At 38.1% G+C, this 12,339-nt stretch overlaps 2 protein-coding genes across 5 annotated transcripts in view; both read left to right on the top strand.

Annotated features, from left to right (window-relative positions):
- KIF2A (kinesin family member 2A) overlaps positions 1 to 12,339 on the top strand; it is a 106,285-nt gene that overhangs the window by 36,433 nt on the left and 57,513 nt on the right. The gene's annotated exons all lie outside the window — the stretch shown is intronic.
- Positions 2,983 to 3,406, top strand: PTRHD1 (peptidyl-tRNA hydrolase domain containing 1). The gene is given in 3 exon segments (XM_037799557.1): positions 2,983 to 3,061; positions 3,064 to 3,260; positions 3,263 to 3,406. Coding segments are annotated over 3 exon segments (420 nt in total).

Below are 12,339 nucleotides of genomic sequence, written 5' to 3' on the forward strand. Positions count from 1 at the left end.
AGTGGCTAGAGGCCTCACAGGAAAGCCTGTCATTCTTCTAAGATACACCCTCAGGAAAACTCAAAACTGAATATAATCCCATTCTGAGACCTGACCCCATTCTGCTCTGGGAAAATCTGATTGGGGTAACCAAGGAAACCAGTTGCCTAGACAACAGAAGACTACGAATTACGCTAGGAATAACAAAGATTTGGCCCAGTCAAAGAAACAAACTTACACCTCAATTAACATACAGTTGAGATATAATTTTATTGCTTCGCTTTAATGAAACAATCAGTTAAAGATTTCAAAGCAACATGAGAAATCATATCAAAAACCAAGTCAACAAGTTCAGGGAAGATATGGCAAAAGAGATGAAGGCTGTAAAGCAAACACTGGGCGAACATAAGGTAGAAATCGAAAGTTTGAGAAAACAACTAGCAGAATCTATGGAAATGAAAGGCACAACGTAAGAGATGAAAAACACAGTGGAGACATACAACAGCAGATCTCAAGAGGCAGAAGAAAACACTCAGGAACTGGAGAGCAAGACATCTGAAATCCTACACACAAAAGAACAGATAGGGAAAAGAATGGAAAAATAAGAACAACATCTAAGGGAACTGAATGACAACATGAAGTGCATGAATGTATGTGTCATGGGTGTCGCAGAAGGACAAGAGAAGGGAAAAGGGGCAGAAGCAATAACAAAGGAAATAATCAATGAAAAATTCCCATCTCTTATGAAAGACATAAAATTACAGATCCAAGAAGCACAGTGTACCCCGAACAGAATAGATCTGATTAGTCCTATGCCAAGGCACTTAATAATCAGATTATCAAATGTCAGAGACAAAGAGAGAATCCTGAAAGCAGCAAGAGAAAAGTGATCCATCACATACAAAGGAAGCTTGATAAGACTTTGTGCTTATTTCTCAGTAGGAAACATGGAGGCAAGAAGGAAGTGATGTGATAAAATTAAGATACTGAAAGAGAAAAACTTCCAACCAAGAATCCCATATCCGGCAAGACCATCCTTCAAATATGAGAGACAGCTTAAAATATTCTCTTGAGAAACAGACAATGACAGAGTTTGTGAACAAGATACCTGCTCTACAGGAAATACCAAAGGGAACACTGCAGACAGATAGGGAAAGACAGGAGTGAGAGGTTTGGAACACAATTTTGGGTGATGGTAGCATGACAGTGTAAGTACGCTGAACAAGATGACTGTGAGTATGGATGAAAGAGGAAGGTTAGGAACATGTGGGACACGAGAAAGAAAGAGGAAAGATAAAGACTGGGACTGTATAACTCAGTGAAACCTAGAGTGCTCAACAATTGTGATAAAATGTACAAATATGTTTTTACATGAGGGAGAACAAATGAATGTCAACCTTGCAAGGTGTTAAAAATAGGGAGGTATTGAGGGAAAAATACAATCAATGCAAACTAGAGACTATAATTAACAGAATCATTGTATTATGCTTCCTTTAACATCACAAAGGCAATATACCAAAACTAAATGCCTGTTAGAGGGGGACATAAGGGAGGGGTAAGGGACTTTTGGCATTGGTGATGTTGTCTGACTCTTTTATTGTAGTTTAGTTTAATTCTGTCTTACCTTTTGTTGCTTTTTAGCTGTCATTTTTTTTTCTTTTTCTTTTTCTTTTGTCTCCCTCCCTTCTTTGACTCTTCCTCCTTTGTGGAAGAAATGGAGATGTCCTTACATAGATAAATGGTGATGGTGGTGAATGCATAAATAGGGAACCATAAATTGTTTACTTAGGACAGAATGTATGGTGTGTGAACAAAACTGTCTTAAAAAAAAAAGTGGATTGATGAGGAAACCTTGAGGGCCCCTTTATTGAGTGAAATAAGTCAGACACATAAGGACAAATAGTGTATGGTCTCACTGATATAAACTAGTTAGAATGTGTAAACTCACAGACAAACTGTAAGTTACCAGGATATAGAACAAGGCTAAAGAATGGGGAATGGTTGCTTATTGTGAGCAGAATGTTTAACTAGATTGAACCTAAGTGATTGGAAATGGACAGAGGTGATGGTTGCATGTTGTTGTAAGAATAACTAACAGTGCTAAATGGTGTGTGAATGTGGTGGAAAGGGGAAGCTTAGAGTCATGTATGTCACCAGAAGGTAAGTTGGAGGTTAAAAGATGGGAATGTATAAAACAGTGACTCTTGTGGTGGACAGTGTCTGTCATTAACTGTATAAATATTAGAAATCTCTTTCATGAACTAGAACAAATGTATGATGCTATAACTAGAAGTTAATAATAGTTATATCTATTGCAGACTATTAACTTTGGTGATGGATGTACAGCTGTATGCAATACTGTGGGCAATTGATTGCGCACTTTGGATCTTTGGATGATTGTATGGTATGTGAATAATCTCAATAAAATTAAAAAAAAAACTTACAAAGTTAGTAGCATATTAGACACAGATGACAATACAATTTGTGACCTGAAAAAAATAGATCAGAATAAATGATCAGAAAGCAGTTCTAAAGAGTTGAGGGAGAAAATTTGAAAGTTAAGAGAGATGCAGGATGGAGTGAGAAGTTTTGAATTTAATCAGTTTTGGAAAGAAAAAAAGAATAAGGCGTGGGAAATATTTGAAAAAATAATTGCTGATTTTCCTAAATCTGTGAAAGCCTAAAGAATGTCAAAAAAAGATAAACAAAAAGAAACTCACACCTATACACATAACAGTAGAAACTACAAAACCAAAACATAAACATCTTAAAAGCAATGGTGGATATGTTAAGTGTTCTGCACTATCCAGTTCAATAGCCACTAGCCACATACGGTTATTGAACATTTGAAATGAATGATATGTGGCTGTGACTGAGGAACTGATTTTTTTAAAAATATTATTTAGTACTTAAATTTAAATAGACATGTGGGTAGTGGCTACTATATTAGATATTGAAGATCTAAAATGTAGTTAAAAATACCCTGTGAGGACTGATCCTAACATGCACTGGGAGCAGGCCCAGCCTCTTTGGGAAAGGAAGATGGCAGTCTCTGGTGCAGAGCTGCCGTTCTTGGCGGAATACTTCTACTAGGAAAGAATCTATCGTAGGCTCTGTTCTCTTGGCCAGTGTGTGTCTTGGTAGCTCTGGCTTGTCACACAGCCTCTGTGGCCTTGCATATTCACTGTGACCATCTGCACACTGCTGCATACCTCCAGGAGCTGGGGTGTATGTAGAAGGTGGTGCTGAAGACCCCAGATGAGAACACCCTAAAGAAGTATTGTAGGCTGAGACCGTGCAACAGAGTAACATTGACCTCATGATGTGGCTGGACTAGACAGAAAGTATCGCCACTTGCATTGCATCCCAGCCCTATCCCAAGGAAGAAGTGAGCCAGTGTTTGAGGAAGTTCTGATTATTCAAATGACTATTGTTACCAGTTGATTTGATCATCTGGATCCAAAAACCATGGACATTTTATGGCCTTAAGACTGTAACTGTGTAACCAAATAAACTCCCTTTATAAAAGCCAGTCCATATCTGGTGCTTTGCATTCTAGCAGCATTAGCAAACCGAAACAGATGGTTCAACATGAAAAAATCAATGAATGTAATACAACACATTAACAAATCAAAAGGGAAAAATCAAATGATCATCTCAATAGATGCTGAAAAGGCATTCGTCAAAATCCAGCATCTTTTTTTGATAGAAACACTTCAAAAGGTAGCAGTTGAAGGAAACTTCTCAATATGATAAAGGGCATATATGAGAAACCCATAGCCAGCATAGTAAACAATGACGAGAAACTGAAAGCCTTCCCTCTAAGATCATGAACAAGACAAGGATGCCTGCTGTCACCACTGTTATTCAACATTGTGCTAGAAGTGCTAGCCAGAGCAGTCTGGCAAAACAAAGAAATAGGAGGCATCCAAACTGGAAAGGAAGAAGTAAAACTGTCATTATTTGCAGATGATATGATCTTATATTTGGAAAACCCTGAGAAATCAATGACACAGCTACTTGATCTAATAAACAAATTTAGCAAAATAGTGGTGTACTGGTTTGCTAGTGCTGCCTTTTCGCAAAACACCAGAAATGGATCTGCTTTTATAAAGAGGGTTTATTTGGTTACAAAGTTACAGTCTTAAGGCCATAAAATGTCCAAGGTAAGTCATCAGCAATCTGGTGCCTTCACTGGAAGATGGCCAAATGGCATCTGGAAAACCTCTGTTAGCTGGGAAGGCATGTGGCTGGCATCTGCTCCAGAGTTCTGGTTTCAAAATGGCTTTCTCCCAGGACGTTCTTCTCTAGCCTTCAGCTCCTCAAAAATGTCACTCTTAGTTGCTCTTGGGGCATTTTTCCTCTCTTAGCTTCTCTGGAACAAAAGTCTGCTTTCAACGAACAGCCTTCTTCAAGCTGTCTCTCGTCTGTAGCTCCTCTCTCAGCTCCTGTGCATTCTTCAAAGTGTCCCTCTTGGCTGTAGCAAGCTTACTCCTTCGGTCTGAGCTTATATAGTGCCCTAGTAAACTAATCAAGGCCCACGCTGAATGGACGGGGCCACATCTCCATGGAAATTATCCAATGAATGATCTTGCCCATAGTTGAATGACCACATCTCCATGGAAACATCCAATCACAAGTCTCCAAACCAATCAACACCAGTACGTTTCCTGCCCACACAAGACTACATCAAAGATAATGGCATTTTGGGGGACATAATACATCTAAACCAGCACAAGTGGGATACAAGATTAATGCACATAAGTCAGTAATGTTGCTATTCACTAGAAATGAACTAACTGAAGAGACACTCCAGAAAAAGATTCCATTCTCAATATCAACTGATAAAATCATGTACCTAGGAATAAACTTAACCAAGGATGTAAAAGACCTATATATAGAAAATTATATAACTTTGCTAAAAGGAATAAAAAGGGTCCTAAAAAGATGGAAAAATATTCTGTGTTCATGGATAGAAAGGCTACACATCCTTAAGATGTCAATTCTATCCAAACTCATCTGCAGATTCAGTGCAATTCCATTCAGAATTCCAACAACCTGCTTTGCAGAGTTGGAAAAGCTAGTTATCAAATTTATTTGTAAGGAAAGAATGCCTTGAATTACTAAAAACATTCTAAAAAAAGGAAAACGAAGCGGGAGGACTTCCACTTCCTGACTTTGAAGCTTACTGTAAAGCCACAGTAGTCAAAACAGCGTGGTACTGGCACAAAGATAGACATATTAATTAATGGAATTAATTGAGAATTCGGAGATAGACCCCCAGATTCTACAGTCGACTGATCTTTGATAAAGCCTCCAAAAGCACTGAACTGGGATGTAACAGTCTCTTCAACAAATGGGGCTGGGAGAACTGAATATCCATATCCAACAGAAAGAAAGAGGACCGCTACCTCACATCCTACACAAAAATTAACTCAAAGTGGATCAGAGACCTCAATATAAGAGACAGTACCATAAAACTCCTAGAAGATAATGTAGGGAAACATCTTCAAGACCTTGTATTAGGAGGTCGCTTCTTAGACCTTACACCCAACGCACAAGCAACGAAAGAAAAATAGATAAATGGGAACTCCTTAAAATTACAAGCTTCTGTACCTCAAAGGAATTTGTCAAAAAGGTGAAGAGGCAGCCAACTCAATGGGAAAAAATATTTGGAAACCATGTATCTGACAAAAGACTGATATCTTGCATATATAAAGAAAGCAGTGACGTGAACAGATATTTGCACACTGATGTTCATAGCGGCATTATTCACAGTAGCCACGAAATGGAAACAATCCAAGTGCCCTTCAGCAGATGAGTGGATAAACAAAATGTATATACACATAATGAAATACTACCTGGCAGTAAGAAGGAACGAGGTCGGGAAACATATGACAACATGGATGAACCGTGAAGACATAATGCTGAGTGAAATAAGCCAGACACAAAAAGAGAGATATTGTATGTTACCACTAATGTGAACTCTGTGAAAAATGTAAAATAAATATTTTATATTGTAGAATGTTGGGTACCTAGAGATAGATAGCAACTAGTGAAAGGCGAACGATAATCTAATATGAACAGATAAGCTATTGAGAGTAATCTCAATGTTATGGGAATGCTCAGGAATGATTATGGTTTGCAAACTTTCTTGGGTATGGTAGGATCATGTTGGAAGCAATGTTGTTATTTTAGGTTATTTGTTTTTCTTATTCCTTTGTTTTGTTTTGTTTGAATTGTTTTTTTAATTATTTGATAAAGTAAGAAAAAGCTATTGCATTAAAAAAAATTAGCTTCAAACTAAAAAAAAACAAAAACAAAACTCAGGCAAGCCATTCAGATTTTTTGTTTTACATTCATAGATGGTAAAACTAAAAAGCCAGGGTATGATTGTATCAAAAGTCAGGATAGTGGTTACCTCTGGTGTTCTGGAGGATGGTAGGGGGTGACAATGCTGATAGGGAGGGGCACATACAGGGTTTCAAAGGTATTGTTTGTTTTTGTTTTTTTGTTTTTTTGTTTTTTTAAATTCAGTTTTATTGAAATGTATTCACATGCCATACAGTCATTCATGGTATACAATCAACTGTTCACAGTACAATCATATAGTTATGCATTCATCACCACAATCTATTTCTGAACATTTTCCTTACATCAGAAAGAATCAGAATAAGAATAAAAAATAACAGTAAAAAAAGAACACCCAAACCATCCCCCCCATCCCACCCTATTTGTCATTTAGTTTTTGTCCACCTTTTTCTACTCATCCATCCATACACTAGATAAAGGGAGTGTGATCCACAAGGTTTTCACAGTCACACTTGTAATCTACATTATTATACAATCATCTTCAGGAGTCCAGACTACTGGGTTGGAGTTTGGTAGTTTCAGGTATTTACTTCTAGCTATTCCAATACATTAAAACCTAAGAGGTGTTATCTATATAGTGCATAAGAATGTCCACCAGAGTGGACCTCTCGACTCCATTTGAAATCTCTCAGCCACTGAAAGTATTTCATCTCATTTTGCATCCCCCTTTTGGTCAAGAAGATATTCTTAATCCCATGATGCCGGGTCCGATTCATCCCCGGGAGTCATATCCTGCATTGCGAGGGAGATTTACACCCCTGGGAGTCAGGTCCCACGTAGGGGGGAGGGCAGTGAGTTCACCTGCCGAGGTGGCTCAGTTAGAGAGAGGGCCACATCTGCGCAACAAAGAGGTACTCAGGGAGACTCTTAGGCACAATTATATGCGAATTTAGCCTCTCCTTTGCAGTAACGAACTTCATAAGGGCAAGTCCCACGATAGAGGGCTCGGCACATCAAACCGCCAGTCCCAATGTTTGTGACAACATCAACACCAGTCCAGATGAGGAAGTTCAACACTTCTGCACCTTCCCCCAGCTCCCTGGTGTGGGGTGGTAGGGGTGGGGCTGTAAATAGATTTTTTATTCTCTGCCCAAATTACTTTGGGATGTGTCACTATTTCACTCGAACCTATACTAACCTACAGTATCTCACTTCCTATTCAAAGTTCCATGTAATTGTGGTGTTTGAACAAACCAACTATAGAGTTATACTGTTTAGAAAATATAGATCCTGCACCAAATAGACATCTCTTCCCTTGGTCTCAAATGGAAGTTTGAAGTTTTAGAACACAGTCAGTTTCAATCAAAGGTATTGTCTCTTAACCTAGTTGATGGTGGCTACGTAGGTGTTTGCTTTACTAATTTTTTTAATTCACTTTTATTGAGATAGTCACATACCATACAGTCATCCATGACGTACAATCCCGTTCACAGTGCCATCATATAGTTGTGCATTCCTCACCCCAGTTTATGTTTGAACATTTTCCTTACTCCAAAAAGAATAAAAATAAGATTAAAAAGAAAAGTAAAAAAGAACACCCAAATCATCTCCCCATCCCACGCTATTTTTCATTTAGTTTTTGTCCCCATTTTTCTACTCATCCATCCATACACTGGATAAAGAGAATTTGGTCCACAAGGTTTTCACAATCACACTGTCGCCCCATGTAATCTACATAGTTTTACAATCGTTTTCAAGAATCGAGGCTACTGGGTTGCAGTTTGATAGTTTCAGTTATTTACTTCTAGCTATTCCAACTAAAACCTAAAAAAGGATATCTAAATTGTGCTTAAGAATGCCCACCAGAGTGACCTCTTGATTCCATTCTAAATCTCTCAGCCACTGAAACTTTATTTTGTTTCATTTTGCTTCCCCCTTTTGGTCAAGAACATATTCTCAGTCCCCCAATGCCAGGTCCAGGTTCAGCTTTATTAATTTTTAATTTGTAGAGGTATGTTTTGTACACTTTTCAATATATATGATATAATTCATAATAGAATAAATGGCTTGTCAAAGAGAATCAGATGTCAACGAGTTAGGATGGAGTACGAGAATTTTCTCTAAATGGACCAGAAAAATAGGATGGTATTTGGTGCATCATGTAGGAAGATGTTCCAAGGTTTTAGGAAAGATATTTTCAATTCTGTTTTGTTTCTGAGCTATAGTTCTTTATCTCTGATAGTCTTATTAACATCCATACTTTGATCTTTATTAACAACTAAGACTTAGAATAAAATACCTTATTCTGTTACTAGTACCATCATTCTCCTAGTCATCAGTTCTCGAAGGTTTCCTGATATGCCTATATGTTGTCACCAAATAACATGTTTCTTTTTTTTTAAATCTCACGTATATATATACCTCTTTATTTAATTAACACCTTTGTTAACAGGTACTTGCTATTTGACTTTTGAAAAATTAAGTACATAGTAAATTTCTGTTACAATTTAAAATGAGTATTGCAATTGAACCAGATATGAAAAAATTTAGGGGAAAAACCACCTTTAAAGATGAATTGGGAAAAGCCAGGCTTAAAATAAAATTATTAAAGACAACTTCTGATAAAAATAATAAAAATTCCATGCTGCTTAGGTATTACAGAGGACCTAGTTATCTGTGTCAACTGACAAGCAGACACTTTAGACTGTCATTCAGCTACAGTCTTTTTATTCAGTTCTTATTGCTGAAATTTCATTTTCATTTCTTCTTGTTCGATGAGTAAGCTGGATTTATGCTAAAGACAAGCCAACATTTTCTCATTTCTGGTTTGCTCAGCCTCTGTGGAGCTTAGTATCAGCTGATAGATCAGCCCTTTTGACACTACTAATTTGGGATTTAGGTCTTTCTGGGTGTTTGCATCATTAATTTAAATTGTGGAGGTACCAGTGCTGAGATGGCTGCTGATAGTAGATGTTATCACCTTATTTTTTTAATCCTCTTTGCTTCTGTTCTCTTTAGGCTGTCTTTGGAGATTAAGGTTCCTGCAAAATTGTGACCATAGCCCTGTTGTATATTTTTTCCCATTGGTCTACCTTTCCTCTTAAATCCTTGTTGTCAGTACTCTCAGGCCACGTTTCCCTTCAAGGAATGCTGGGACACTGTGGTTGATGCCCAACAGTAGGAATGGTGTTGTTGTGTCTTACCTTTTGGAACTTGTCCATGCTCTTCCCCATTTTAATTATTGTGGTAATTTTTAGTAATTAGATGGAGATTCCTCTCTGCACTCTTCAACATCCTCAATCATGGCTTCTCCATTTCCTGCTTTGAGTTAGACTCCATGACAGTCTGGTGTTCAAATACATCTTCCTTGGGGTCATTTCCTGTTGACGAATCTATATCATTGCCTTATATTGAACCACCTTACTTTCCCCAAAACCTTTGTGGTGATACTTGTGAGCTCACTGGCAGGTATTAATGTTGGGAACCTGCCAGGGTGACTGGTCTGTCTCAGCTTCACTGCTCATGTGGTAGAGATGGCAGAGCAAGATCAAACAGTAGTAGCTCATGGCTCTCTGGAGCCCACTCTTCACATCTACTACCAATTAAACTCAATCTCTCTCTTTCATATCCTGTGGCAACCAGGTGGATGCATTGCTTGGATCTCCCTTTAAGAAAGAACTTCTGCAGCTCCAAAGATTGCAGTCAGGATCCTTAGCTTTTGAGTTGAGACCTTAAGCTTCCTTAGACACTCCCAGCCGATGAATAGGGCCCATCCCCTGTGTAGGACTCTTATAATGGGCAAATTTGGTTGGGTTGGCCAAGTCTTTGTCAGATTTGCATCATGGTCTAAGGCTTTCTCTGCTCAGTTCTGCTTCCTATCCCCTTTTCCTCACAATTTCAGATCTGTATCATAGTCTGAAAGTTTTCCATGCCTAGTCCTATTTCCTCCCCTTTCACGGACATTCACCCCTAATAAATCACTTGTACTCCTAACTCTCGCAAAGTCGGCTTCCTGGAGGACCCATCTGACACTTACCTCTTCTGCTGGTTATTTACCTAATTTCTTCCCAAATTAAGTTGCAGTAAGGATTATCTAATTCCCTCTTTGTAAGCCTTTCTCTTTTGAATCCCCCCAATGTTTTCCAGCGCATCATTTCCCTCCACCCCCAACACCTAACATTTGCTTATCACAATGAGTGGTGCCACTGTTGACTCAGTTGCTCATGCCAAAACACCTGGGAATCATCTGTTCTCTTTCTGCTGATGATTCTGTCTAATCCACAACAAAATCAGGTCTGTCTCCCAAAGAGCTCTTAACATGTTGTTCTTTCCATTTTTACCAATTCTATATAGTCTTAAATTCTCATCCCCTCTTACTTGAATTTTGAGAGAAGTGTAATTGAGAAATCCCAGGTTTCTGAATTGCAGAACTGGGTGAATAGTAATATTTTTTAAATATTTGGTAAATTTTACAAGGTTCTGAGGAACTGGTCTCTGCCTACCCTCATCTTCAGCTTTATTTCCTGATGGCTTTTTGTCTTTGTGCTTTAGACATGCTTGTCTTCTTTTAGTTTTTCAAATTATTTATACCTTCATTTTCATTCTTTTATACATGCTTTTCTTTCGGCGTGGAAGGCTTTCTCTTCTTCCTTGTAATTAACTCCTACACATTCCAAGTCTCACCTTAACTTGTGATTCTGATTTTTATTTCCCTGATTTCTAAAAATGGTGAACATGTTTTCACATTTATTGGCCATTCATGTTTGTTCTCTTGTGAAAAGGCCTGTTTAATAATTTTGTTGTTTGTTTTTAGTTTCTTATTGCTACATAGGAGTTCTTTATATCTTCTGGACCTAATTTTCTGTTGGTTATTATGTGTTGTCAGTATTTTCTACCAATTTGTGGTTTGTTTTTTTCACACTGTTTATGGCTTTCTACTTCTTTAGATGATTTTAAATTCTTTAAAACTTATTTGGTTTTCCTTTATGGCTTGAATTTTTGTGTCTTAAGAAATTTTCCCTTCCACACATCATTGAGATAGTCTCTTATATTTTCTCTAAACTTTTTGAATTTGTCATTCACATTTAAGTGCCAGTCCCATCTGGGAATTTGGGGGTAAGGGAGTATGGTGTGAAATTTCGATCAGTTAGTAAAAGGGAGGGTTACTATAGTAAGGGATAAGATCATGTAGGGCTTTGTTATAGGTCTTTTTTTTTTTTTTTTATTTTGTCCAAAATGTTTTTTTTTTTTAAATCATCATTTTATTGAGATATATTCACATACCACGCAGTCATACAAAACAAATTGTACTTTCGATTGTTTACAGTACCATTACATAGTTGTACATTCATCACCTAAATCAATCCCTGACACCTTCATTAGCGCACACACAAAAATAACAAGAATAATAATTAGAGTGAAAAAGAGCAATTGAAGTAAAAAAGAACACTAGGTACCTTTGTCTGTTTGTTTGCTTCCCCTACTTTTCTACACATCCATCCATAAACTAGACAAAGTGGAGTTTGGTCCTTATGGCATTCCCAATCCCACTGTCACCCCTCATAAGCTACATTTTTATACAACTGTCTTCGAGATTCATGGGTTCTGGGTTGTAGTTTAATAGTTTCAGGTATCCACCACCAGCTACCCCAATTCTTTAGAACCTAAAAAAGGTTGTCTAAAGTGTGCGTAAGAGTGCCCACCAGAGTGATCTCTCGGCTCGTTTTGGAATCTCTCTGCCACTGAAGCTTATTTCATTTCCTTTCACATCCCCCTTTTGGTCAAGAAGATGTTCTCCATCCCACGATGCCGGGTCTACATTCCTCCCCGGGAGTCCTATTCCACGTTGCCAGGGAGATTCACTTCCCTGGGTGTCTGATCCCACGTAGGGGGGAGGGCAGTGATTTCACCTTTCAAGTTGGCTTAGCCAGAGAGAGAGGGCCACATCTGAGCAGCAAAGAGGCATTCAGGAGGAGACTCTTAGGCACAAATACAGGGAGGCCTAGCCTCTCCTTTGCAGCAACCGTCTTCCCAAGGGTAAAACTTATG

This window comes from Choloepus didactylus, chromosome 11, assembly GCF_015220235.1.
Source record: "Choloepus didactylus isolate mChoDid1 chromosome 11, mChoDid1.pri, whole genome shotgun sequence".
NCBI classification, from domain to species: Eukaryota; Metazoa; Chordata; class Mammalia; order Pilosa; family Megalonychidae; genus Choloepus; species Choloepus didactylus.